At 55.5% G+C, this 27931-nt stretch overlaps 1 protein-coding gene across 12 annotated transcripts in view; it reads left to right on the forward strand.

Annotated features, from left to right (window-relative positions):
• Crocc (ciliary rootlet coiled-coil, rootletin) overlaps positions 1–27931 on the forward strand; it is a 47651-nt gene that overhangs the window by 7221 nt on the left and 12499 nt on the right. For 9 of the 12 annotated variants that reach the window (XM_078025387.1, XM_078025381.1, XM_078025385.1 and 6 more), the window contains 24 exons: positions 1525–1679; positions 6163–6348; positions 6437–6520; positions 6594–6655; positions 6741–6906; positions 7376–7482; positions 10778–11014; positions 11473–11569; positions 12070–12153; positions 12487–12720; positions 13354–13553; positions 16719–16901; positions 18001–18145; positions 18688–18834; positions 19151–19381; positions 20061–20254; positions 20490–20617; positions 21779–21948; positions 23464–23643; positions 24277–24411; positions 24769–24912; positions 25270–25508; positions 25939–26098; positions 27695–27862. In XM_078025387.1, the coding sequence (XP_077881513.1) occupies positions 1545–1679; positions 6163–6348; positions 6437–6520; positions 6594–6655; positions 6741–6906; positions 7376–7482; positions 10778–11014; positions 11473–11569; positions 12070–12153; positions 12487–12720; positions 13354–13553; positions 16719–16901; positions 18001–18145; positions 18688–18834; positions 19151–19381; positions 20061–20254; positions 20490–20617; positions 21779–21948; positions 23464–23643; positions 24277–24411; positions 24769–24912; positions 25270–25508; positions 25939–26098; positions 27695–27862 (3816 nt within the window). In that variant the 5' untranslated portion in view covers positions 1525–1544. Of the gene's footprint in view, positions 1–1524; positions 1680–1718; positions 2713–6162; positions 6349–6436; positions 6521–6593; positions 6656–6740; positions 6907–7375; positions 7483–10777; positions 11015–11472; positions 11570–12069; positions 12154–12486; positions 12721–13353; positions 13554–16718; positions 16902–18000; positions 18146–18687; positions 18835–19150; positions 19382–20060; positions 20255–20489; positions 20618–21778; positions 21949–23463; positions 23644–24276; positions 24412–24768; positions 24913–25269; positions 25509–25938; positions 26099–27694; positions 27863–27931 lie in introns of those variants that run through there. The other 3 variants (XM_078025383.1, XM_040287972.2, XM_078025386.1) reach the window with 3 other exon arrangements.

The following is a 27931-nucleotide window of genomic DNA, read 5'->3' on the forward strand; positions in this document are numbered from 1 at the left end:
GTACCATGGCCCGCCAGGGACCCTGCCCACAGGTCACCTGTTCTCCCACCCCTCCTCTGTAGTCAGGATCATAGCATCCATTTCTCCAACACTCACTCTGAGGGAAGTGCAAGACTTTGAGGGAAGGGCCCATTTCACAGAGGAGGAAATGGAGCCTGGGAGGTGTGGTTTGCCTACGTAGGCTTATGTGTTCCCCATTGGATGCATCTAGAAGGGAAGGGCCCTTCCCCAAGCTGTTGTGAAGACTCCACCCCAACATCTCAGTCCCTCTCAGGGAAGGAGTGAGCTGGCGGAACCTGAGATTACAGGGCCGCCCCTCAGCTCCACCCGGACTTTGCAGAGGTCTGATGGCACCTGCTCTTCCTAGTGGGCAGCTTGCAGGGACCTTTTATGTGGCCTGAACATCTAGGAATGACACACATGGGGCAGCTATGAGTTGGCAGCTGTGCTGGGGGTGTTTGGGGTCCTCCTGCCGTGGTTCCTGTTCAGCTGCCAGGTTGGGGACGGGACCTCTCCTTGGGAGGACCAGGGATGTGGGGACCCTGGAGCCCCAGACTGGGGGAACTCGCCCTCACCCCAAGCTGGAGGAACAGCTGTTTGAGGCCCAGGGTCAAAGGGCAGCCCACAAGAGGAGGACAATCCTGCCCCCCCCACCTTTCTTTTCCTCCACACTCTTCCTCCTCCTCCTCCCAACCTGACCTACACTAGCTCGAGCCTTAGGAGTTATGTGAACCCCTGCTTGAGTGAGGCTTTTCTGTTTTTCTGGCATGGCCTGGTACTCTCCCACCCACTTTATGGATGAGCAAGTGACACCCTGAGAAGAATAGTAATTGGAAAAGGAATCAAGAACTCAGAAGCTGGGCATGGTGGCCCACACCTATAATCCCAGTGACTCAGGAGGCTGAGGCAAGAAGATCACAAATTTGAGGCTTGCCTCAACTATTTAGTGCAGATCTGAGCAACTTAGTGAGGCCATGTCTCAAAATGAAAAAGGGCTGAGGCTGTAGCTCAGTGTTAAAAAGTGCCTGGGTTCCATTCCAGTAGTCAAAAAAAAGAACTCGAGGCTTTGCTGGGTTTGTGGCACAGGCCTGTAATCCCTGCAATTTGGGAGGCTGAGGCAGGAGGATCACCTATTCAAGACCAGCCTTACCAACGTAACAAGATCCAGTCTCAAAATGAGAAAATAAAAAGGGTTGGGGGTGGAGCTCTGGTAAAGTGCCCCTGTGCTGCGAAACAAACAAAAGATCACCTCGGGGCTTCACTCAGTGAGGACTCCCCTCAATCCCAGACTGAGCCCGGCTCCTGCCCTTCCTGGGTCTTGAGGACCACACCTAGCTGAGGGTGAGTCTAGATTTAGCCCCTGTCCTGGTCCTCCGCCTGCCTGGTCCTCAGGCCTGGAGCTGCAGCCACTCCCACCCAGGGTCCTCCCTGGGGCCTGGTTGACCCTTCTGCCCCTGGGGATAGGTGGGGCATCTGTCCCACTAGACCAGGCAGAGCCAACCACATGCCCTCCGTCCCTTCCAGCCCTGCCACCGGCCCCAGAGATGGCGTCACTGCTGTCCCTGCAGGAGGAAAACCAGCTGCTGCAGCAGGAGCTGTCCCGCGTGGAGGACCTCCTGGCCCAGAGCTGCGCCGAGCGCGACGAGCTTGCCATCAAGTACAGCGCGGCCAGCGAGAGGGTGGGTGCTGCCGGGGCGGGCCAGAGCAGGGAGAGGCCAGGCCAGGATCACTTGGGAGCAGGTGGGCCCTGGATCAAGCCAGCCTGGCAGCAGATTGTGGCTCTGTGGCTGGAATGGCCCTGAGCCGTGGCTCCACTCTCCCTGTTTGCTGTGGGGGTGGGAGGGTGACATAGCTGCTGTGCAGGACCCGTGGGGACATGGAACAAGGGGTGTTTCAGTCTCATCTGTCCTAGGCCTGTTGAGTGTCAGGCACAGAGAACGAGACCCCTAGGGGCCCTTCAACCCCTCAAGGCTCTGGACATCTCCCCAGGCTCCCGTTCCATGGCACCGGGGTTGAGGCAGTGGCTGGCTGCTGGGTCGGGTGGCACAGGCACCCAAAAAATTCTGTGGGCTGGTTGGGGACAGCCACAAGACCTACCACTGCTCCCCGGGGTTGAGGCCTGGGCAGGGAAGGAGGAAGCCAGGCCTGTCTGCATGTCCATCACCAGGCACCTGTGCTGTGGCTTGTGAGGGGCTGGGGGAGGTAGGTGAGGGCCAGGGGCAGGGTGCACCTGGCACACTGCCTGTTGAACCCCCAGGCTCATGGCAGGCGGCCCTGGGGAGTTGGTGGTGACAGAAGGTTGGTGAGCGTTGCATGAGGGATGGAGTGTGTGTGGACAGAGGGATGGAGGTGGGAGGTTGTGGGCAGTAGTCACAGCTGTAACAGTAGCTCCCATTTATTGAGTGCCTACTATGTGCCAGTAACTTGCAAAGTACTTACGTTTAATGAACTACTGTCAGAATCATGCTGCCCATTTAACATAAGAGAAGATGGAGACTCAGAGGGAAAGCACCATACGAGGGCTGCACAGCCAGTTAAGACAAGAAGCAGGTCTCCCCCCTGCCAGCTGCCAGCCAGGGATCCTGGGGATGAAGAATCTGGAAGGAACCCAGAGGGGCAGGACTCCCTCTTTGTTAGCAGAAGGGCCAGGGTTGGCCTGGGACCCCTAGGCTGGGCCTGTCTGTACAGAGGTCTGCACGCCGTGCTGGAGAGGTGTGTGCGTTTCTGTGTGTAGTCAGGGGATGATCCTGTGTCCTGGTAGCTGCCCGCCTGGACAAGCCCCCAATTTGTTGGGACTTGCTGAGGAGCAGCGTGGGGGGCCAAAGCGGCCCCTAGTTTTGGGGACAGCACAGAACACATTTTCCCAGGGACTGCAGGGTGTGTGTAGGGCAGGCTGGCTGGGTCCCACATTGTCAATGGTGACAGCTCCTGGCACAGGGCCAGGCCCCCAGGGGCTGCCTTCTAAATGCCAACTTCCAAATGACAGTGAAGCCAGCCCTGTCCCTGGCTGGCAGAAGAATGTCGAGGTGCAAGTTGGCAGGTCCCTTCCCTGCTGGGACACAGCTGCTGAGACTGGGGCTGCGGCACCAGGTGGGGGCCTAAGGTAGTCTAGACAGTTCCCTCTCGCGTCCTGGGTGGGTGTTTCTGAACAGCCTGCAGGGGGAGCCTGGCATTGTGACTCTCCTGTGTGTGAGGCAGTTTGAGGCCCATCTGGGGCCTGGGACTGGGTTAGAAGGATTTTTGAGGCCTTTCCTTTTTTTTTTTTAAACATGCAGGAACAGCTTTAATAATTCGCTTTTAGGGGCTGGGGATGTGGCTCAAGCGGTAGCGCGCTCGCCTAGCATGCGTGCGGCCCGGGTTCGATCCTCAGCAGCACCACATACCAACAAAGATGTTATGTCCGCCAAGAACTAAGAAAAAAATAAATAAATGTTAAAATTCTCTCTCTCTCTCTCTCTCTCTGTCCCCCTCTGTCTCTCACTCTCTCTTAAAAAAAAAAAAAAATAATTCGCTTTTAGAGATAGCAGGAGGATCCCAAATTACTGAAGCAGCTGTAACATTTTTTTTTTAAGAGAGAGAGAGAGGATTTATTAATATTTTTTTTTTTAGTTTTCGGCAAACACAACATCTTTGTTTGTATGTGGTGCTGAGGATCGAACCCAGGCCGCACGCATGCCAGGCGAGCGCGCCACCGCTTGAGCCACATCCCCAGCCCCTTTCGAGGCTTTTCCTAATGGGGGTCCTCAGAGAGCATCTGCCGGCAGTCACCTGTTACAAAGGGGGAAACTGAGGCCTGGAGGGGGCGTGGTGGGCCCAGGGTAGGAGTCCCTTGGTCATGGGTAGCCTTCCCCTGAAGCTCACTTGTCCTTGTGCCGATGGGTGGCAGCGCATGCCATGACCCGGTTGGGGGCCATCAGGAAGGTTGTTCTGATCATTCATTCCATGATGGTCCTGGGATGGGGAGTGAGGGGGCTCACATCCTATGAACTGCATGTTAGGCAGGGGCTTCCCAGAGGCTACCTCCCAGGTCAAAGAGAGGACTCACAGTCCCTAAGGAGCAGGTGTAGGGGAAGGAGGGAGGTGGCCTCGCCCCTTGGATCCAGAGCATACCCCCCACCTCTCTTAGTGTCCATGGCAACATGGACAGAGTGAATTGAATGGTGGCATTAGGGCCCCAGTTGCTAGGGGACACAGTAAACTTCTTTGATCCCTGGCCTGGTGGCAGCCACCTTCCTTTCTGAATTGCAAGTAAAATTGAAAAGCTGTTTTGTTAGGGGCAGGGTTTGTGGAGAGGGTGGAGGTGTGACCAGGAGTGGCCTGGCTGTGAGCACTGGGGAAGCGGGACGCCCCTGGCACTATGGAACCCTCCAGATCACAGAAGCGAATAGCGCTGGGGGCACGCGGGTGCAGAGCACACAGTCAGACCCCACAGAGATGGACACACTCGGGTTCACGGTGCACATGCTGTAACCAACAGCCATTGCCACTGCCACAGCTAGGCCTCACACCTGCCCTCAGGAGAGTCATCCCAATACACAGTGTCACCACTGTCATGTGTCCATAATGCAGGTGGCACAGCACACATCTCACATCTCACAGATACACAAGACACAAAAAGCATGGGGCACAAAACAGCCATCTGCCAGTCAGCCCCACGAAGGCACACACAGACCTCAGAGACATGTAGCACTCAGATCCTCCCAGGCCCCACTGAGAGCCATGCCCAGGCCCCCCGACACCCAGATGACTGTAAACTCACACCCAATACACGTAGACATGGGGCCCGCGCCATGATGTAGACCACAGAGGCCACCTCGCCCAGGTGCGTGTGAAGGCCTGGACTCACCAGAGTGTCAACATGTCCCCAGCACACGTGAAAACACATGGCTAAATCCATCCCACTCCCAGCCAGCGGGCTGTAAGCTTGGCTCAGGATGCTCACGCCTTTCGGGGCTACCTCCATCACGTACAGCTGGGGCACCTGCACAGCGCCCGACTTGGGTGGACTCCACACAGACACTTACCACAGGTCTACAGCCCTGTCCAGGCAGAGCCCCCACTGCCACCCCTCAGTCCCCTTAGCCAGCATTCCTCCCTCTCACGGCGAGGCCTCCGCCTTCCCCCAGCATCCCTGGGGTGGAGTGGGTGACATGAAGTTGTCCTTGGCTTTGTGGGTGGCACACAGAGCCCTCCTGCGGGCTTCCTTGTGACCAATGTGGCTCCACCTGCATGGGCATCAGTGCCCTGCTGGGCTCTAGCAGACCAGGTGCAGGGGAAGTGGGTGGTGTCCTCAGTCAGCTGGGCTTGTCCCCATTGTTGTCCTCAGGCCCCCTGTGTGCTCACCGCCCTGCAGAATCCATTCCCCTCAGCTCCCTCCTCCCTCACATCCTTCCTTCTAAAGCCAGTGCCTTAGGGTGTTGAGAGGGTCCCATGGTAGTGTGGTGGCCAGAGCTGGAGGGCATCGTGCACTGCCCACAGGGGGTACAGGGCAGCAGCAGCAGAGGCCCCCTGTAAGGGGGCATGAAAGGGAGAGAAGCAGGCTCTAGATAGGATGATGTCACAGAGCACCATGTGTATTGGGGGGCTCACTGTGTCACCCTGGGGACATCTGAGAATGCCTGTGTGTGTTACATGTCTGTAAGCCTGGGCTCTGCAGTGTGGACCTGTGCCTGCCCCTTGGGTGGATTCACATGTGCTCGTGCCATTCATGCCACTCCAACACCAACGGGAACAAAAAAATTAAGAAAAGATATAATGGGGAACAAACATCCAGGTTTTTCTGAGTTTACCTTCAGGTCCAGGTGGGGGTGAGGCCGATCTAATCAGCACAGCAGGGTGAAGCGTTCTGGAGAGGCTGGGCTGCTATGGCACCCCCCCACCCCGCATTACTGTTGCATGCACCTGGTTGTGGGTGGCTAACTTGTATGTGCCTGTGTGTGCCCTGTCTGTGTGTCTGCATGCCTTGTCTGTCCATGCACAGCTGCATTAGCCTGTGCATACATGCACTGCATTTGGGCTTGCCCACATGCGCCTGCTCCCTGGGGCGCCAGGCTATGGACTTACAAGGCATTGTGGTCCGGGCCCATCCTGGCAGCCCCTGCAGAGGCCTGTGCCTGCCTTCCCTAGGGGCCCAGGCCTCTCACCCAGGGCCCTTCCCTGCAGCTGGAGCAGGCTATGCGGCTGGAATCTGGGGAGCTGGAGCCACAGGAGCCCCCGGGGCTGGTCCGCCAGAGTGTGGAGCTGCGGAGGCAGCTGCAGGAGGAGCAGGCCTCCTACCGACGCAAGCTGCAGGCCTACCAGGAGGGCCAGCAGAGGCAGGCCCAGCTAGTGCAGCGGCTTCAGGCCAAGGTCAGGGCCACCCACTCCCGCTCTTGCCCTCACTTTCCTCTGCTTTGCCCCTGCTCCTGGAAAACCGTTGCTTCCCATCCATCCCCAGATTCTCCAGTACAAGAAGAGGTGCTCCGAGCTAGAGCAGCAGCTGCTAGAGAGGTCCACAGAGTTGGAGCAGCAGCGGCTGAGGGTGGGTATCAGGGTGGGTGGGTGTAGGCCCTTCCCTCTGCCTGTCCTGTCTGATGCTGCCCCCTCCCACCTAGGACACAGAGCACAGCCAAGACCTGGAGAGTGCCCTTCTCCGCCTGGAGGAGGAGCAGCAGAGGTGAGGTTGTGGTAAGGAGGGCGCAGGGCTGGTGGTGCTGCCCCTGGGTAGGCGAGTGCCCACTGGCCCCTTGTGCCCGGCCCAGGAGTGCCAGCCTGGCCCAGGTGAACGCTATGCTGCGAGAACAGCTGGACCAGGCAGGCTCCGCCAATCAGGCTCTGAGCGAGGACATTCGCAAGGTAACCAGCGACTGGACTCGCAGCTGTAAAGAGCTGGAGCAGCGGGAGGCGGCGTGGAGGCGCGAGGAGGAGGTGCGTGTGGGCAGCCTGGCGCGTGCAGGGCCCTTAAGGAGCGCTGGAATGGGGGGCGCACGGGAATGGGAGCAGAAATGCGGCCCGGCGCAGGTGAGCAGAGGTCATGGTGGTCATAGCAAAGTTGTTTGTTTAGCTTTGTGTTTGGTACCAGGGATTGAACCCAGGGGCGCTTAAGCACCGGCCCTTTTTATATTTTAGAGACCGGGTCTAGCAAAGTTGCTTAGGGCATCACAAAATTGCCGAGGCTGGCTTTGAAATTTTGATCCTCCTGCCTCGGCCTCCGGAGCTGCTGGGATAACGGGAGTTTACATTGATTACACAGGCCGTGTGCATTTTCTTTTACTCCTCATGATAAGGGCGTAGGGACTGCCACCATCCTTACTGAAAGGTTCTGCCTGCTTCCTCCCACGATGGGGGAGGAGCCAGCGCCTCGCCCCGCCCCTCACGCAGCACGTCTTCCCTCCAGTCCTTCAATGCCTACTGCAGCAACGAACACAACCGCCTACTCCTCCTCTGGAGGAAGGTCGTGGGGTTCCGACGGCTGGTCAGCGAGGTGAAGATGGGCACTGAGAGGTAAAGCCCTGCCAGCGGCCTCCTAAATGAGACTCAACTCAGCATACCTACTGTGTGCTGGGCCCTGTAGAGATGTAGAGCAACTGGGGTAACGGCCTATTACCGGCAGTCAACGCTTAACTAGGGATTACCAAGAGCTAGGCTCTCCGAACTTGTTATTTTACCTGATATTTACAGTGTCCTTGTGAGGTAGAAACTGTAGTATTTCCCAGTCTACAGATGAGGACTTTAAGGCTCAGAGAGGTTGAGTGACCTTCCCAAGGCCAAACAGCTGTGTCAATTAAGATTTGAAGCTCCTGCTTTAAATCCACTAGAATACTCAATTCTGCTACCAAAACCCTTGCAACATCTAATGGTGAAAAGACAGGCTCCTACAAAAATTCTAGATCAAAGAAGCAAGGGCTCATGGACAGAGACAAAGGGAATGTTCTGGAAGCTCAGAAGGATGAAAGGGTGGAGAAGCCAGAAGGAAGTGGGAGTTGCAAGGAGCCCTGAGGTGTGGGTAGGGTTGGAAGTAGCAGAGCCAGGTGCTTCAGGCAGAGGGAACAGCATGAGCAAAGTCTCTAGGATGGGAGAGAGTGGCTGCTGGTGGGGTTAGAGGAATAGCAGGAATGAAAGGAGAGCCTCACTCGGCAGGGAGCCTGGCCCTGCTTGGTCCTGAGCAGAGGCTATGTCCTTGTTAGCATGGATAGTCAGCTAGAGGCAGTTGGTCAGGCTGTGGGCTGCACCTCCAGCCAGGAAACTGATGTGTTTACTTTTTTTAAGAAATATATATTTTAGTGGTTGATGGACCTTTATTTATATGTAGTACTGCGAATCGAGCCCAGGGCCTCACACATGCTAGGCAAGCGCTCCACCACTGAGCCATGACCCCCCCAGCCCCATGTTTCCTTTTTCACATGAAAAAAAATTTTTTTAAACATTAATTTTTAGTTGTAGTTGGACACAATACCTTTATTTCACTTATTTATTGTTATGTGGTGCTGAGGATCAACCCAGGGCCTCGTACGTACCAGGCGAACACTCCCAGCCCACATGAAAAATTTTTAATTAATCTTTTCCAATATCATGAAATAGTCAGGGTCTGATTTCCATTTTTCATCTTCATAGTTTGTTTGGATCAGGAACAGTGAAAATTAACACAATGTGACTTTTTTTTTTCTTTTGACCTTTTAAGTCTCTTTTAAATTATTTGTTAGGAAAACGGTCAGTTATCCCAGAGATTCCCATAGTCTGGATTTTGCTGGTTGTGTCCCTGAGGTATCATTTAACATGTTCCTCTGTTCCTTGTATTTCCTGTGAATTGCACGTTGGATCTGAGGCTAGATCAGATGCAGGTTGGCGTTTTTGTTTCTCTGGCAAGGCTGCAGGAAGGAGGGTGTTCTCCATCAGGAGGCCCTGGCCTGTGTGCCTCTCTTTGTGATGCTCTTGGTGCTCCAGAGGTTCAACGAGAATAGACAGCTGCAGTATTCGCCTTTGCACAGTAACTGGATGCCAATGAGGCACTTCCTGTCTTCACTGTTGGATACCCAGCCTTACAGTGCATTCAAGAGAGGACCAGATTTAACCTACATATGGATCTGAAATAGACTTTAGTTTTAATCAGCATTCTCAAGGTTCCCATTTCACAAGGGTACAGAGTAGGAAATCTCCTACCTGATCCCAGACACTTCCCGCCTCTCCTCAAGTCAATCAGTGTCACCAGTTTCCTAAGTGACCTTCCTTAACCAGGTGCAGTGACATATGCCTGTAGTACTGGCACTCCTGAGGCTGATGTGGGGTCGGGGGGAATCTCTTGAGCCCAAGAGTTCAAGACCAACCTGGGCAACATAGAAAGACTCTGTCCAAAAAAAAAAAAAAATTCCTATGTGACCTTTCAAGGTTCTTCTATACAAGCAAATATAGCAAGTCTCTCAGTCCCATCTCTCTCTCTCTTTCTTCCTGCCCCCCCCCCTTTTTGGGTAAATACTATGGGTATATGGGTAGAGTTTCATCTTTGCAGTTCCTTTTTTAAATTTTTTATTTGTTTTAATTAGTTATACATGACAGTAGAAAACACTTATATACTTTGATATATCATACTTAGATGGGGTATAATTTCTCATTTTTCTGATTATATATATTATAGAATCACATTGGTCATACAGTCACATACATACATAAAGTAATGATGTCTGTTTCATTCTACTATCTTTCTTATCCTCACATCCCCTGCCTTCCCCTCCTTTCACTTCCCTCCACCTAATCTAACATAACGCTATTCTTTCAGTCAGTTCCTTTTTTTTCATAAATTTTTTTTAGTTGTAGGTGGACACGATACCTTTATTTAATTTATTTATTTTTATGTGGTGCTGGGGACCAAACCCAGGGCTTCACACATGCAAGGCGAGTGCTCTACCACTGAGCCACAACTCCAGCCCCATCTTTGCAGTTCTTGAAGATACTTTCTTCACCTACTAGTTACTACTGGGAGATGGCTCCATATCAGTCTAGGAAGAGGTTCCCCATTGGTTTTCCTTGGCTGCAAAGTAGGCCACTGAATGGATATACCATCATCTATTTAATAACACTCCTTTTTTTTAATATTTATTTTTTTCAGTTGTAGTTGGACACAATACCTTTATTTTATTTATTTATTTTTATGTGGTGCTGAGGATTGAACCCAGGGCCTCACATGTGCTAGGCAGTTGCTCTGCCTCTGAGCCACAACCCCAGCCCAGCACTCCTCTTTTGATGGATACTTAGATTGTCACCAGTACTTTTTTTTTTTTTTTTGGTACTGGGGATTAAATCCAGGAGTACTGTACTACTGAGCTACATCCCTAGTCCTTTTTATTTTTTATTTTGAGATAGAGTCTTGCTAAGTTGCAGAGACTGGCCTTGAACCTGATCTTCTTGCCTTAGCCTCCCGAGTCACTGGGATTACAGGTGTGCACCACTGTGCCTGGCGGGAGTTTTACAGGGGCAGGCAGTACAGCACACAGTGCACATGGGTCACCCCTCGTGCTGGATGTCTGGGTGTGCAGGGTGCATTCCTAGTGGAGCTGGAAGGCAAAGTGCTTATATATTCATGATTTTCTGAGCTCTCCTAGTTGGTCTCCATTGTAGTTATACCCATTTACCCTCCTACCAGCCGTTTGGAGGAGGGCCTGGTTCCCCGCAGCCTCACCCACACTGGGCCTTATGTAACATTTTTTTTTTAATCAAGCTGATAGTGACAAGTGACATCTCAGTGTGGTTTTAATTTGCATTTGGTAGTCCCCTGCATCCCATCCCCATCCTGTGCTCTCCTCAGGGACCTGCGGCAGCTGGGAGGGGAGCTGGCCCGGACATCTCGGGCTATCCAAGAGGTGGGCCTGGGGCTGAGTGCCAGCCTGAAGCTGGCAGAGAGCCGGGCCCAGGCGGCCCAGGAGAAGCAGGTGCTGCTGCAGGCCCAGCTGGAGGAGCAGCTGCAGGCCAAGGTGCTCCGAGAGAAGGACCTGTCCCAGCTGCAGGTGCAGAGCGACCTGGACAAGGCTGAACTCAGTGCTAGGTGGGTGATGATGACACTGTTCAAGTTCAGCTTCCCCACAGAGGGGCACCTAGAGACTCGGGGAGAGGGAGTGTCTGTTCCACGCATCAGACCCTATTTCTTCTTGGGCTCAGCCAGGCTTCCCAGGTCCCTGTGTGGGACTCAGAGGGCTCTTTCCCAGGGCACATCATGAGCAGTTCGACCTGTGAGGACGAGACCCATGCCCCTAACTTCTGCCTCCTGGACAAAGCCCAGGGTGCTTTCCAAAGAGACACGACAGTGGTGACTTCAGTCCCATTTTATAGGTGCAAAGTCTGAAGCCCAGAAGGAAGAGTGACCTGCCCAGGGTCACACAGCTAGGGAAGTGGATTTTAGTGGCTCTGCTCAGGTTTGGGGAAACAAAAGACCCAGAAGCCAGTGGGTTTGAGGAGAAATTGGGGCAGGTCCCTCATTTACTTCTGTTGCTTCCCTACCTTAAGAGTGACAGAGTTGGCCCTGGCCATGGAGCGCCTTCAGAACCAGAATCTGGAGAAGGATCAGGTCAACAAGGCCCTCACTGAGAAGCTGGAGGCCCTGGTGAGTTATGGTGGGTAGATGAGGGCCCGACCAGATCCATGGACCCAGGCTTAGGGCTGGGCTACTCAGACATGCTACTCACCCCCACATCATGTGCCAGGATTAGGGTAAGAACAGTCACCTTCTGTATCCCTTTCCACACTCCCAGCGGCCCTGCCTCATGATCCCCACTGCACAGAGTGTTCTCCAACCCAGTAAGCAGGGAAGTAGGACTCCAACTCCTGCCTGAGCTCCCAGAGGAGCATGGTTGCCTCCTACCAGAGGGATCCTCCCTAGGGCACTGCCTGGATTGGTCACCTTCTGTGTGGGGCTGAGTCTGGCTCTCCTCCAGGAGACTGGGACAGGACACTGCCTCTCCGGGCCTCTGAGGGCAGTGGGTTCTGCTAGCTGGTCTATGGATAGCCATAGAGGCCACCTGATAGGTGGTGGTCCGGGGAGGGAGTAGAAGGTAGAGTTTCACACTAGGGCACAGCCCCTGACTGCTCTTTGTCTCACTCCAGGAGTCTCTGCGGCTACAGGAGCAGGCGACCCTGGAGTTGGAGGACACAGAAGGGCTCCAGCAGACCCTGAGGGACCTGGCACAGGTGCATGAAGGGAGCTCTGGGAAGGTCTGGCAAGCAGGCCTGGGCATCTGGCCGCGCCCTCTGGTGGCCTTTGGCAGAACTAAAGCGAGTGATGGCCCTGGGTACCCCAGTTAGCTCACCTCGCCCCTGCGCTGGGAGTTCCCAGTCTCAGGCCATCTGTGCGAACCGATGAATGGTGTCTTTGCAGTAAATGAGCCTTGCGGGAGAGCTGTGGGCTGAGCGCCCGTGGGGGAGGTGGACCCCAAGGCTTCCCGTAGGGACTTCGTGAGGCTGCCTGGCCTGGGCCTGGCGCGGCCAACCCCTGGGCTCCTGCTCCCACCTTCCCCACCCCAGGCCGTCCTGTCAGACACAGAGAGCGGTGTCCAGCTAAGTGGCTCGGAGCGCACAGCAGACACCTTGGACGGCAGCCTGCGGGGTCTCTCGGGCCAGCGGACCCCGTCCCCGCCACGGCGTTCCTCGCCCAGCCGCGGCCGTTCCCCTCGCCGAGGCCCGTCCCCGGCCTGCTCTGACTCCTCCACGCTTGCTTTGATCCATTCGGCCTTGCACAAGAGGCAGCTGCAGGTTCAGGTAGGAAGGGGCCTGAGCATCCCTAGCCATAGCCAGGTACCCAGCCAAGCTCCTGGGGGAGGGGCTTGGGTGCCCAGGGGGCGGGGCCACAGCCTGGGGCGGGACCATAGGCCTGGGGGCGGGGCCAGTAAGCAGACCTGGGAGTTCAGGTGTCAAGGAGATGTCTGAGAGCTCTGGGGCAGAATTGGAGCCCACAGTGGGATGAAGTGGGGTGAAGCCTGGGAAGGGAGGAGGTGGGGGCAGAGCCAGAGTCCTGGGGGAGCCAGGACCCTGGGAGAAGGAGTCTGCTGGGACGGGAGGAGCTTGGAAGCCAGAGGTTCCGAGGGTGGAACCAGGGGGCCAGAGGGAGGAGCCTTGCGGGTGGAGTCTGAAACTAGCAGAGGAAAGAGTGGTCTCGGCATTGTCAACTTCATGGGGACCTAGATTGGAGTTGCTTGGGACTCCGGGGAGGTGAGGACTTAGAATGGTGAGGCCACAGAGGAGGGGAGTGGAATCCCAGTCCCAGGGGCAGAGGCCCCCTCTCCTGCTGCAGGCCAGGCCCCGGCCTAGTCCCGTCCCACTGTAGCCTGGTGTGCTTCCCCGGAACCAGCAGAGTAAGTAGGCTCCCCAGACTCAGTGACCCCCATGCCCCAGGACATGCGTGGTCGCTATGAGGCGAGCCAGGACCTGATGTGCACCCTGCGGAAGCAGCTTAGTGACAGCGAGGGTGAGCGGCGTGCCCTAGAGGAGCAGCTGCAGCGCCTGCGGGATAAGATGGATGGGGCTGCTCAGGCCCAAGAGGATGCCCAGCGTGAAGCCCAGCGTCTGCGGAGCACCAATGAACTCCTGAGCAGGTGCCTGGAATGTCTGAGGTGGAGGAGGATAAAGGATAAATCAGTGTCGGAGCCTAAGGCCAGCCCTAATCTTTAAATAGGTGGTTCTGCACCAATAGGTCACCACTAGCCACATGTGTCTATTCAATTTTTAGATCAATTAAAGTTTTACCAAACAGGCTGGGGATGTAGCTCAGTGGTAGAGCTGCTGCTTCAGGACCTGAGTTCAGTTCCCAGCACTGCACGCACACACGAAAGTTAAAATTCACTTCTCAGTTGCATCAGCCACATTTCAAGTGCTCTAGATCTACACATAAGCCACATTTCAAGTGCTCTAGATGTAGAACATCTCCCTCTTCTCAGAAAATTCTTTTTTTTTTTGGTATTAGGGACTGAACTCAGGATAATTTACCACTAGCCCCCCCCCACTTTTAAATGATCTTTTTAAAAATATATTTATTTTTTAGTTGTAGTTGGACACAATACCTTAATTTTTTATTTATTAATTTTTATGTGGTGCTGAGGATCGAACCCAGAGCCTTGCATATACGAGGCGAGCACTCTACCACTGAGCCATAATCCTAGCCCCCCCACTTTTAAAAAATATTTTTAGTTGTAGTTGGACACAATAACTTTATTTATTTAATTAATTTTTTTATGAGGTGCTGAGGATCAAACCCAGCGCCTCACGTGTGCTTGGTGAGCACTCTACTACTGAACACAACCCCAGCCCCAACCATTAGCTCCTTTTATTTTCTACTCGGAGACAATCTCATTAAGTTGCTGAGGGTCTCACTAAGCTGCTGAGGCTAACTACAAACTTGGGATTATAGGTGTGCACCAGTGTGCCCAGCTTCTCAGGGAAATCTTGACAATGTTGTTTTGAGACTGTTTCCTAGAGGGCTTTTTTTTTTTTTGTACTGTAGATTGAATCTGACTGCACCTTTTTATTTTTTTATTTTTTATTTATTTATTTTTTTTAGAGAGAGAGAGAGGGAATTTTAATATTTATTTTTTAGTTCTCGGCAGACACAACACCTTTGTTTGTATGTGATGCTGAGGATCGAACCCAGGTCGCACGCATGCCAGGCGAGCGTGCTACCGCTTGAGCCACATCCCCAACCCCTATTTTGTTTTATTTTTAAAAAATATTTTTTAGATATAGGTTGTCACAGAGTCTTTATTTTACTTTATATGGTGCTGAGGATCGAACTCAGTGTCTCACACATGCTAGGCAAGCGCTGTACCTCTAAGCCACAACATCAGCCCTTGTTTTTGATTTTGAGACAGATTCTCACTAAGTTGCTTAGGGCCTTGCTAAATTGCCCTCGAATTTGTGATACTCCTGCCTCAGCCTCCCTACTCACTGGGATTACAGGCATGTGCTACCATACTTGGCTTCCTGGAGATTTGCTTTTTTGGTATTGGGGATTGAACCCAGAAGCACAAAACCACTGAGCCACATTTCGAGCCCTATTTTATATTTTATTTAGAGACAGGGTCTTCCCAAGTTGGTCAGCGCCTCACCATTGCTGAGTATGGCTTTGAATTTGTAATCCTCCTATCTCAGCCTCTGAGCCACTGGGATTATAGGCCTGCACCACTGCGCCTGGCTTTATTTTTGTGACTAAGGCCTTGCTCAGTTACTTAGGGCTTTGCTGAATTGCTGAGACTGGCTTTGAACTTGGCGATCCTCCTGCCTCTGCCTCCCGAACTGCTGGGACTACATGCATGCGTGTGCCACTGCACCCAGTGTCCTAGAGTTGTTGTTGTTGTTGTTTTTTTAAGATGGACACAATATCTTTATTTATTTGTTTATTTTTATATGGTGCCGGGGATCGAACCCAGTGCCTCACGCATGCTAGGCAAGTGCTCTACCACTAAGCCACAACCTGGCCCCCCCTCTTTTTTTGGTAGTTATAGATGGACAGCGTGCCTTTATTTTATTTGTTTATTTATATGCAGTGCTAAGGATCAAACCCAGTGCCTCACACATGCTAGGCAAGCTCTCTGCCACTGAGTCACAACCCCAGCCTGTTCCTAGAGATTTTTAAGAAAAGAAATTATCTACCTCTTAGCTACATGGTTATTTTTATTTTATCTTCCTAATTAGAAGTGTTTAACAAAAAATGTGAAGGATGAGGGGAAATCGAAAGGGGGGACCCTCACAGCCTCACCTGCCCCTCTGAACCCCTAGTAGGGTATTGGTTTTGTTTCTATTGTGTTTCCTGGCAGTGAGGTGGCAGAGTAGGGGCACTTGTAGACCCACCATGTTTGCCAAGTGCTTCATGTATATCATCTCAGTCTTTCTGTCAGAGTCCTGCAGTTTGGAACTCACTGTATGGAGATGAGAGACTTGCCCAACCTCACAAAGCAGGTGTGGCCTGAGGGGGCAGGGTAGAATTAGAATTCAGGCCCATTGGGTGGCCACCCATGATTTCCCTGCCTGGGAACGAGATGGCTTTTTAAGTAGTGGTGATCAGCAAGCAGCCCGTTTTGTATTCTGCTATTTTTACTTATGTCATGTCATAAGCTTTTTCCCACCCACTGCCAGCATTAGTTTCTAGCATATTTGGGGACTGCAACTTCGAGGGAAGAGAGGGAAGCCCTAAGCCTGAGCCAGAAACCCCAGCTGGCTTGAAAGAAGGTGTTACAATCAGCCCCTGCCCCCTACTTGTGACTATTAGAGTTGGGGAAAATGGCTGCTCCCTGCAAGCTTTTGGGATTCCCAGTGGCAGTCACATGCCCCCCTGCTGTGTCTGCCAGGTACTGCTGTTCTGTGTAGCGGGAAGTTGATCTGGACAGGTGCAGCTCTTTTGGGCTTGCTAGGATTGTGGAGGAGGGGTATCGTGGGGGCCTTTTGTGTCTGTGTGGCTTAGCAGAACTGGCTGCCAAATTGCCAGCTTACTCCTGGCCTTTTGCACTTGGTGGGGGGACTCACAGGTAATGCAGCACCTTCTTCCATCCCACTAGGCCTTCAAGTGGGCAGGCTGGGGGAAGAAAGCCAGGCTCCTGCTGGGAGGTGTGGGTGAGCTGAATCAGCCACGGAAGCATCAGAACAGGCTTCCTGGAGTGAGAGGCCTGGGAGGACCTAGGACGCAGCTCCTGGGCAGTGGCCAGCCTGGCTTCTTTGCGGGGAGAGCAGCCATAACAGCGCCCGCTGCTCCACTATCCCTTGTCCTGCAGGGAGAAGGGCAGCTTGGCCCACAACCTGCAGGCGGCCCAAGAGCAGGCCGAGGGACTGCGGCAGGAACTGGAGAAGCTGCAGGCTGCCCAGGAGGAGCTGCGGCGCCAGCGGGACCGGCTGGAGGAAGAGCAGGAGGATGCGGTTCAGGATGGCGCCAGGGCACAAAGGGAGCTTGAGCGCAGGTGGGCAGCTCCTCACCTCTCCCCTCACCTCTCCGCCAGCTCCCAGAGGCCTCCCAGGGAGCCTCCCGCTTTCACTGCAAGCCTCTGGGCACCATCTCCGTCCTGAGCCTCCTGCCACCTGGAGGAGGCCTCTGGCGTTGCACTGGGCCTTGTCTTCTACCCCACTTCTACCTGGGCCAATGGACCCCTCCTTAGGAGGCCAGGAGGCTTCTTGCTGCTGGGAGGTCACCATTTTGATGCCAAACTTAGTGCGGATACTTGATGGGCATAGTGCACTAGAGCCTGGCCCTCCTGGGCTCAAGCAGTCCTCCTGCCTCAGCCTCCTGAGGACAATAGGTCTGTTCCCTTGAGCCCAGCTAACCAGCCCCACTTGGGGAAAGAGACTCAGGGAGGTGAGTCACTTACCTAGCATCAGAGAACTGGTAGGAGGCAGAGTTTGAATTATAAGAACTATAACAATTAAAATTAAAATAACTATTAATAATATTCTTATTAAAAAATTTAAAGGCTGGGGTTGTGGTTCAGTGGTAGAGCGCTTGCTTAGCATGTGAGGCACTGGGTTTGATCCCCGGCACCACGTAAAAATAAAAACAAAGGTATTGTGTGCATCTACAACTAAAAAAAAAAAAATGCCAATGCACCAAGGTTCTCTTGTGTAACTCTCATTATAAGTCTGTGATGTAGAAGGTATTGTCTGCATTTTGTGGACGTTGAAGCTGAGTCAGAGAGGTCATGAAACTTGTCCCAGGGTACATGGTGAAAGAGTTGGGATTTGAGCCTGCACTGTGTGGGTCTCTAAGACACAGGTTATGACGACGTTTAGTGCACCGTAGGAGTGGATGTTGTTCTTGCTTGGGAAGATGTGTCAAGCAGTATTTTAAGCATTTCCTGTAGAGTAATACACATATTCTCATAATGACTTCTTAAGGCAGGTAACACCCCATTTTGCAGATGTGGAAACTGATGCTCAGAGTCAGGGAGTTAACAGGCAGGGGGTTGGCTGTCCTTGTGGGTAAGGCTCTTGCCCAGCATCCTGCTGGTTGCAGGTGGCCAGGACAGAGAAGTGACATGAGGCACCTGCCTGTCTTCTGTCCCACAGCCATAGACAGCTAGAGCAGCTGGAAGTGAAGCGCTCAGGGCTGGCGAAGGAGCTGGTGGATGTGAGGGAGGCACTGAGCTGCGCCACGCTGCAGCGGGACATGCTGCAGGCCGAGAAGGCAGAGGTGGCTGAGGCGCTGACCAAGGTGGGTCCCCATTTACCACACAACTACACACCTACCTCTGACCCTAGGTCCCAGGTCTTCCCAGTCTGGCCACAGACTGATCCTTGGCTGACATCGGAGCCTAGTCACAGACTGACCCCTCCCTGTGGACCAGGCTGACTTTTCTTAGTGCCATATTCCTGCTTTTCCAGATGCTCCCGGGCAGTATCTAGACCGAGGTCCTGTGTCTGTGGGAGGTGGGGCCGTGGTCCAGAAAGTTTTCAGTGGGAACCTGCCCCATTCCCCTCACCCTGGACCCTGAGAGGTACCATCCTTAGGCCTCACTCAGGGGAAGCCCTGAGCCTTGCCCTGCTGCAGCATCGCCTGGGTTCTCTTTCCCTCCAGCTCTGCAGCATGCAGCTTCTTAATGTCCTCACAGGCTGCAGCCTCCTCCCCGAGCAGGGAATTTCCTGACTTATCTTCCTACACCATCCCGAAGTCCGTCTCTGCGCCTGTCCCTGTCTCTTCCCACCACCCGTCTCTCTCCACCTGACTGGCTCTGACACATGGTCCCCTCCCTGTAGGCTGAGGCTGGCCGCGTGGAGCTCGAGCTGTCCATGACCAAGCTGAGGGCAGAGGAGGCTTCTCTGCGGGACTCCTTGTCCAAGCTAAGTGCCCTCAACGAGAGCCTCGCCCAGGACAAGCTGGGGCTGAACCACCTTGTCGCCCAGGTACATCGTGTCATGGGCCCAGAGGCCTGGTCCACCTGTCCTCCCCATCGGGGAGACCCCACTGAGGTGTCCCGGGCCCCCACACCCTGCACCCGTCTGTTTTGGTCTTCGCCGCTCCTGTCTCTACTGTCTGTCTCTACTCTGTCTTCTCTCTCCTGGTGTCTCAGGAGGGGTCCTTCTTCATTCTCCCTCGTCAGTGTCCACACCCTGCCCCTTTCCCCAGGCCCTCTCCTGGGCTGATCATTGGGTGAGTGGAGGAGCATCCCTGTCCTGGGAGGAACCCTTGCTTACTGTCCCACCACACTCACCCCTGCAGCTGGAGGAGGAAAAGGTGGCCTTGCTGGGCCGGCAGCGTCAGGCAGAGCAGGAGGCCACCTTGGCTCTGGAGGAGCAGCAGAGGCTGGAGCAGCTGCGGCTGGAGCACGAGGTGGAGCGGCAGGGCCTGGAGGGCGCCCTGCACGCCGCCGAGCAGGCCCGGGAAGCCCTGGAGCAGCAGCTGCCTGAGCTGCGCAGCGAACGCAGCGGGCTGCAGGAACAGCTGGCTCAGGTGGGCCAAGCAGAGGGGAACGGGCCTGGCCTGGGAACCTGCTTCTGAGTGAGCTGCCCCACTTCCCTGTGCCTCAGTCACCCCGTCAGTAACTCGGGGCTGAGAGTTCTTGTCAAGAGTGTCATGAACAATAGCCGAGGAAACTCAAGGCCCAGCAGAGGGGCCTGCTGTGGGCTCTTGGCACGGGTGCAGCACATGCTGGTGTGGAGAGGCTCGAGGGATCAGAATCAGACGTTTTGGGATGTCACAGCTGCAAGGGACCCTAGGGCTTCAGGGACCTAGGAACTTAATGTCCTGGAGTGAGTCCGGTTCCTGGAGGGGCATCTGGAGGAGGCGAAAGGGGAGCCGGAAGCGGCTTCCGCCCTCCACTCCAGCCAGCAGAGCAGCTCCCCTGGTCGGTTTTATATATTCAGCTGCTCCGCAAGTTTTGAGGTGAGGAAGGGTTGTCGCCCCTCACTCCCAGAGCTGAGTGAGGGCCTTGTTTTTGCACACATGTGCGCTGTGCGTCTAGAAAAGGCTGGAGTGCCCAGTGCAGACCACACAGCAGGGCAGAGCCTGGGCTCAACCCTGGGCCTCCTGCCCGCCGGGGGGAGCTGGGTCAGACCCCGAGTTGAGGTGCTATGTGATGAACGGGTCGGGGGTTCTGGAAGTGGTGCTCACAGTCCCTGGTGGGGGCCAGCTCTCCCGGCAGCTGAGCGGGCGGGAGCAGGAGCTGGAGCAGGCCCGGCGGGAGTCCCAACGGCAGGTGGAGGCCCTGGAGCGAGTGGCCCGGGAGAAGGAGGCGCTAGCCAAGGAGCGGGCAGGCCTGGCTGTGCAGCTGGCGGCGGCGGAGCGCGATTGCCAGGCCCTGTCAGAGGAGGCCACTCGCCTGCGGTAAGGTCTTGGGCTCTGCCCAGCACCCCCAGGGCCTGGCGTTGGCCCACAGGGGCCGTTACTTAGGAGCATGGCTTGCCAACATGCCCTTGCTGTGGCTCAGCCTTCCCCAGGGGAGCGTGGCCCAGCTAGGCAGGGAGGCTGGCACTGGGCCCCAGGCTGGGCACGCCCTGAGAGCCAGTTACCTGGGCTGTTGAGGCCGTGGCTCGTGGCCTCAGGGGCTTGTGTACTGCAGCGTGGAGAAGGCAGCCCTGGAGAACAGCCTGTTCGAGGTGCAGACGCAGCTGGCCCAGCTTGAGGCGCGCCGGGGGCAGCTAGAAGCGGATGGACAGGCCCTGTTGCTGGCCAAGGAGACCCTGACTGGTACGAGGGGACAGGGACAGGGACACCAGGTTCTGGGATTCCCCCAGGCAGGCAGCATTGACCTAAGAGGTTTCAGCTTCCCTGGAGCAGCCCCTCCCTCTCTGGGTCCCAGATTCCTGCTCTGGCTAAACCCTTGCCAGGATGAGAGGCACAGGTGGCCTGACTCAGCAGGAGCTGCTGTGGCTTTGCTGTCCTCTGGGCGGCAAGAGACTTCTGAGTTCTCCTGCAGAGCCAATGGCTGCTTTTCCCAGGACACTCGACACTTCCTGTGTGTCCCCATTTTCTCTGGTGCATGGCTCTTCCTGCGCTCTAAACATCAACGCGGCACTTACCTGGGTTATGGAAAATGACTTCCTGTTTACGTCCACCTAAGCAGACAGAACCAGCAAGGGAAATGCTGGTGGGTTTCCCACCAGGAGATGGTGTTTGGGTGGTCCACAGAAGGACACACCATCGCATTGTCACCTGTGTGAGTGCTGATAGTTGACACTTGACTAAGAATGCTTATATCATTAGTCAGTAAAAAGGATGCTTTGTGTGGAGCTGGACAGCATTGAGAAATTACTGATCTCTCTATCTGTTTCCTCCTCTGTGAATGAGGATAAAAATAAAAATAAACTAGGTATGTTATGTAGGTGAATTGAAACTGGGATATAACCCAGGTGCCTGATTGTGGTGTGCTCAGTCAATAACAGGGTGGTATAGCCAGGTGCTGTGACCGTGCCTGCAATCCCAGCAACTTGGGAGGCTGAGGCAAGAGGATAGCAAGTTCAAGGCCAACCTGGGCAACTTATTGAGACCCAAAATTAAAATGAAACGGGCTGGGAGTGTGGGCTTAGCATGCAGGAAGCTATGGGTTTTATCGCCAATAACCATACGTGCAGCCCAAACGGGAGTGGTTATATTTGACATCCTTCCCGTTTGTGGGGGCCCCCCTTTTGTGATATTCTAGGTAGTCAGACAGAGCCAGTGGGCCAATACAGCAGATGGGAAAACTGAGGTCCAGAGAGAATGAGCCACTTCTCCAAGGGAACCGGCCCAGATGCCAGATGAATCCTCTCCCCTCCGGGTTCTACCATCTGGCTCACCTGGCTGCAGTTTGCTGGCTTGAGGGAAGGTTTTGCCCTAACCTTGTCTGTATCCACCCTCCCTCTTGAGCAGGTGAGCTGGCAGGCCTGAGGCAGCAGATGATAACTGCAGAAGAGAAAGCAGCTCTGGACAAGGAGCTAATGGCCCAGAAGCTGGTGCAGGCGGAGCGGGAGGCCCAGGCCTCTTTGCGGGAGGAACGGGCAGCCCACGAGGAGGACTTGCAGCGACTCCAGCGTGAGAAGGTATGAGCACCTTGTAGGGACGGTTAGGGCTCTGAGCCATTGTCTCCTCTCTACCCACAGAGTCCTCTTTCTTGCTCTGCCTCATGTCCACATCTGAAGAACAGGACTTCATTTCTACTGTGGAAGCCCTAGGGGCAGCTAGTTGGGAAGATCCATGGGGGTAGCGTGTCCTTATCAAATATGCAGATTCCCAGACCCCAGATTTAGTTACCTCCCTGGTGATTCTGATGCAGGGGGTCCATGATCACATTGAAGAAAGGCCAACATTGCGGGGCATGTAATCCCAACAGTGCAGGAGGCTGAGGTAGGAGGATCTCGTATTCAAAGCCAGTGTTGGCACCTTAAGGAGGCCCTAAGCAACGCAGCAAGATCCTGTTTCTAAATAAAATCAAAAAAAGGGTTGGGGATGTGGCTAGTGGTTAAGTACCCCTGGGTTCAATCTCCAGTGTCCCAAAAGGCCAACATGATATATACAGCAGAAAAGTACTTTTCATTTGTGATACACTATTTGCATATAAAGGATCACTGGCACCTGAACATATAAGAAAGGGAAGGGGGCAGAATGAGGAGTTCCTGAGTTTGAATTTGATCTTAGTCACACACTGGTGATGCTAAGGTCTCTGTGCCTTCATTTCCTATCAGTAGAAATGGCGATAGAAGTATGAGGTACTAGGAGGAGGAAGTGAGGTGATCCATATAGAGGGATTAGGATGGTGACTGGCACTTAATCAATGCTTTACAAATTATTATTACTGATATTGGGGTACTCTTCAGAGCAGCTCTCAAGACAGATGCCCTGAGCCACCCAGCCTGGATGTCTGATTCTGACAGTGTCAGGCTGCTGCTGTGAGGGTCACCCTGGGTCTCAGTGGATTTGGGTGGATATCAGCACCCCTCCCAGCGGGTAGCAGCATAACACTTGAAGAAGGCTGTCCAGCTTCTCTCAGCATCCAGGGGCCAGTGCTGGGGCCAGGCACCTGTCCTCGGCACCCTGAAATGGGCTGTCCTTCACTTATGAGCTCTTCCTGGCCCCCCACCTCCTCCCTGGGGGGCCAGACTCCTACGATCCCCTTATGCCCCACCCCTTGCTTTGCCCCCACTGTCCTCAAGTTCCCTGCAACCCCCCTGGCCTGGCCCAGCCTGGCTGCTGGGTGGGAAGCATGGCTCTGGCCCCTTGCCCACTGGCGCCCCTTGGTTCCCAGCACATCCTGCTTGCTGTGTCCCGGGCCTTGGTGGCTGTGTTCCTGGGCTCGCTCTCTTTTCTCTCCTTGCCTGGCTGGCTGCTCTTCCACCCTCCTCCGGAGAATGTTCTATGACATATCTAGGGCTGCTCCTGCTCCCTGAGGCTCTCACAGCCCTGGCCTGTGCCTTTATTTCCCTTATCGCCTGTCTTGGTGAAAAGGTCACCTGCCCTGTCCCAGCTTTGGGAACAGATGGCCTTTTCTGCTTTGATGTGAATGAGGGGCTGCTTGGGCCCCTTCTGGTGGGTCTCATGTGCTGGCCTTGGCCCCCCAGGAGGCCGCATGGCGCGAGCTGCAGGCGGAGCGGGCCCAGCTGCAGGGCCAGCTGCAGCGGGAGCGGGAGGAGCTGCTGGCCCGGCTGGAGGCCGAGAAGGAGGAGCTGAGCGAAGAGATAGCTGCCCTGCAGCAGGAGCGCGATGAGGGCTTGCTCCTGGCCGAGAGCGAGAAGCAGCAGGTGCGTGAGTTCTGGTGTGGCCTGCACGGCTCCCCAGGCCCCGTTCCACAGCTGGTCCCCACGTGGCCACCTCGCAGTCAGGAGGCTGAAGCAGGCTGCTTCCCTCTCTGGGCCTCAGTTTCTTCACCTGCAGGTTGGGGAGGGGTGTGTGTGAAGCATCGCTGAACCCCATGCCTGGGAGCAGGTCATGACCCCTGGAAAGCTGTTCCTCATTCTCCCATCCGTCCCCCTACCCAGGCTGCCATGATGCCCATGGCAGCAGCTGACCCTCTCCCAGAGAACGAATTCCTGACTTTCTCATAATGTAAGACACAGGGCAGACTGTACCCATCTCTCCTCTTTGCCGGGGTCAGTCTCTTTACCTCTTTGAGCCTCAGTTTGCTCACCTATAAAAATGGGAACAATGAAAGACTTTGCCTCGGGGTGGTGGGTGAGTGAGGTCCGTGGATCAAGTTCATGTCCAGGGTTCTGCTGATGTTGATCCCTGTTGCAGGGCTGCAGAGGGGTGAGCAAGCACACAGGACTTGGGCCACTGAGCCCCGGTGGGCACATCACCCAGACAAAGTGGGGGAAGGTCCTCGGATGCCCCGAGGACCAGCCAGTCCCCAACCCTGTGTCCTTGCCTCTGCCCAGGCCTTGTCTCTGAAGGAGTCCGAGAAAACAGCACTGTCAGAGAAGCTGATGGGCACCCAGCACAGCCTGGCCGCCGTCTCCCTGGAGATGGAGCGGCAGAAGCGAGATGCGCGGAGCCGGCAGGAGCAGGACCGGGTAGGGCAGTCTAGCAGTGGCACCTTCTGAATAGGGAGGCATAGCTCCACCGGAGGAGGCCCTCGAGAGGGGAGGCTTGGCCTCCTTGTGGAGCTTCCAGGCTGTGGAGGTTCAGCCCTTCCTTCGGGACTCCTTATGTGAGGGATGGACACACAGCTGTGCCCTGCTGAGTCCCCTTGTTCAGGGGAGAGACCAGCTGTGCCAACAGCACTTACTAGGTGTCGTGGGGTGAGGAGGGGTCTGGAAGGCCAGCAGGAGGGGCTGTTTGGAGCTGAAAGTAGACAGTTCAGCCAGCAGACTGGGCGTCACACGGGTCAGGATGAGGGGACACTGCAGGACCAAGCCCTTCCGTCCTAGAGCACCATGCATGCCCTGACGTCTGAACTGAGGGACCTCCGGGCCCAGCTTGATGAGGCCACTGCTGCTCACGCCCAGGAGGTGAAGAGGCTGCAGGAGCAAGCCCATGACCTGGGCAGGCAGCGGGAGTCCTGCCAGCGTGAGGTGGGTCTCCCGCCCCCTAAATGCCACCATGTGCCTGCTGGGTGCCTGGTCCTGCGGGGCCAGAAGGCATTAGATGCTTGCCTGCATTCGAAGACAGATGGACAGCAAGCACCTGTTAAGCCCCTGTTTTGTGCTGGTGCAGCTTTGGGACTGAGAGAGATGAGTGGGGTCTCTGTCCTTTGGTCTCATCCACAGGACAGTCCTGACTAGTGATTATTTCAGCCCCAAACACTGCTGACTACAGCATGCCTGGCCCTAAATCATAACGCACAGCCCGAGGACTGGGCAGGTGCCCCTGGCTAAGGACATGGGTGTGGGCGAGCTCGAGGGGCCCTGACCCTTGCCCTGGGCTCACAGGCAGAGGAGCTTCGGACTCAGCTGCGGCTGCTGGAGGATGCCCGTGATGGGCTGCGGCGGGAGGTGTTGGAGGCACAGCGCAGGGTGCGGGATGCCCAGGAGGGCCGCGAGGCCCAGTGCCAGGAGGCCGGGGAGCTGCGGCGCAGCCTGAGTGAGGGTGCCAAGGAGCGCGAGGCCCTGCGGCGCTCCAATGAGGAGCTGCGGGCTGCAGTGAAGAAGGCTGAGAGCGAGCGCATCAGGTGGGTGTCGGGGGGGACCAGCTCTGAGTCCTTCGAAGCCCTGTCCTCTCACTGAATCTTGTCCTTGGAACCTAACTTCCCCCATGGCCACACACTGGTGGGGGTTCTTTGGCCCTAACCACAGACTGGCACAAGTCATTTTTGGTGGCTTTTCTATCTCAGATGAGGCACAGGTGGAGGCGGTAGGCAGGGTTGGGTCCAGACCCCACTGGCTGTCATCAAGGAGTTGCTGATGTACTTCTAGCCGAGGGCCTGGCCCAGCCCTGGAGGCTCAGGAGGGGCCATGTGGGCAGGCAGCACTTGGGACGCTCTGCGCCAGGGTCAGCCAGATCCACCCCAGGAATTATGGGGAGGGTGTTTGCGTAGAGCTGCAGAATGCACCTCTCCCAGCACCCAGGCAGCTCTGCCCTCGGCCCTCTGCCCTCTCTAGCCTGAAGCTTGCCAGCGATGACAAGGAGCAGAAGCTGGCACTCCTGGAGGAGGCTCGGGCAGCAGCGGCCAAGGAGGCCGGGGAGCTTCGTTCCGGGCTGCAGGAGGTGGAGCGTTCCCGGCTGGAGGCGCGGAGGGAGCTGCAGGAGCTCCGGCGGCAGGTACTCCCGCTCCCTGTCTCTTGCCGTGTGGCAGCACCCCTTTCTTCTCTGGATGTTAAAGCAGAGGCTTGAACTACAAGGCTTTTACCTGACCTTGGTATTAATGGACAAGCTTTGAGGACTCCTCACCCTGCACAGAGGCGTGTGCTTGCAACCCCAGCAACTCCGAAGGCTGGAGGACGGCAAGTTCACAGCCGGCCTGGGCACCTTAGTGAGGCTGTGACTCAAAACAAAAAAAAGTGCCGGAGATGGGGCTCAGTGGGGGCACCCCTGGGTTCCATCCCGTCCCCCAGGGGCGGGGGAATATGCATTTATTTATTCCTACATTCCCCACTTACCTGGCCACACGGGCTCTGTCAGCATGCTTAACGCCCTCTGCTCAGGTGAGTGCAGCTCAGAAATGAGCCCCCTGGGTTCCATTCCCAGTTCCAAGGACAAGAGGAGAGAGAAGTGGCCCTGGAGAGAGTGTGGACAGGTTGGCATGTGTGTCTGTCGAACTTTGTGGATGGACACTGAAACTTCATGTAATTTTCATGTGTCAAGAGCTGTTGTTCTTTTGACTTTTACTGACCAACGAACCTTTTTTAGCTATTTAAAAACTTAGCATCGGTCCTTGCTCACACCTGTGCAGAACAGGAGGCATCTGATTTTGACCTGTGGAGCTTGCTAACCCTGAATTGACGATCTCCCTACTCATCAGCAGCGGCAAGCACTGCACAGGCACCTACTGTGTACTAGGCGCTGCCTTTGCACTGTAGCTTCAAGGGCTCAGACTCTTTTGCTCTAGGAGCCTGAAAAAGCCTTATTCGGCTCCTAAGCGCCCCTCCAGAGAGAGCCCACAGTCCCCAAATACACACAGAACCCAGAGGTGGGAACCATGCTGAGAGTCTCGTCCTCTCTGCCCAGCGCAGCCCTCCACCTCGGCCCCTCCTGAGTAGCCACAGGAGCCCCCGAAGGGAGCTGGCATTTGCATGCCAGGCTCATGCTGGGTGTTTGCAGGCTACAGCACCCTGTTACCCTCCTGGTGGCACTGTGGGGTGGGCAGGCATCACCCCCACCTGCCCCATGGGGAAGCAGGCTTAGAATACACCTGCACACTCCGCTTGTCTGAGTAGAGCCCGGGTCTGCTGCCTGCGGGCTGTGTGACCTTGGGCAAGTCTCTTCAGCTCTGCCTAAGCGCTCTCGCCCGTTGGGGGGGATACTGTTGACACCCGCCCCGCAGGGCAGTGTAAGGCGTAATGAAGCAGTTAGGGTGAAGTGCTTGGAACAGGGCTGGACGTGCAAGCTCTCCAGAGGAGCTGCTCATTGTGACTGAGGGGAATGTGACCAGAGCTGTGGGCCCTGCCCTCTGGCATTCCTGGTTTGATGGGGGCTCAACCTTCCCTCCCCCTCTGGTACTCAAGAGAAATAGTTGGGAGGCCAGGGACTAAATGGTGAGCTGCCCATGAGTGCCCTGTCTGATGTGGCGGAGCACAGTGAGGCGGTCCAGGGCAGGGGCTTGTGCTCCGTATGTGTCCATAGGCCAGTGTGCCTGGCCAGGACCAGGCAGGGCACGGGACAGTCCCAGCTGAGCTTCCTGTGGCTCTGCTCTCATAGATGAAGGTGCTGGACAGTGAGAACACCAGGCTGGCCCGGGAGCTGGCCGAGCTGCAGGGCCGCTTGGCCCTGGGTGAGCGAGCAGAGAAGGAGAGCCGGAGGGAGACCCTGGGCCTGCGACAGAGAATGCTAAAAGGCGAGGCCAGCCTAGAGGCCATGCGGCAGGAGGTGAGTAGGCAGATCCCCAGGCTGCCTTGGTGGGGACGGCTTGGGAGGTAGGGGGCCTGCCCTGTGCCA

This window comes from Ictidomys tridecemlineatus, chromosome 11, assembly GCF_052094955.1.
Source record: "Ictidomys tridecemlineatus isolate mIctTri1 chromosome 11, mIctTri1.hap1, whole genome shotgun sequence".
In the NCBI taxonomy this organism is placed as follows: domain Eukaryota; kingdom Metazoa; phylum Chordata; class Mammalia; order Rodentia; family Sciuridae; genus Ictidomys; species Ictidomys tridecemlineatus.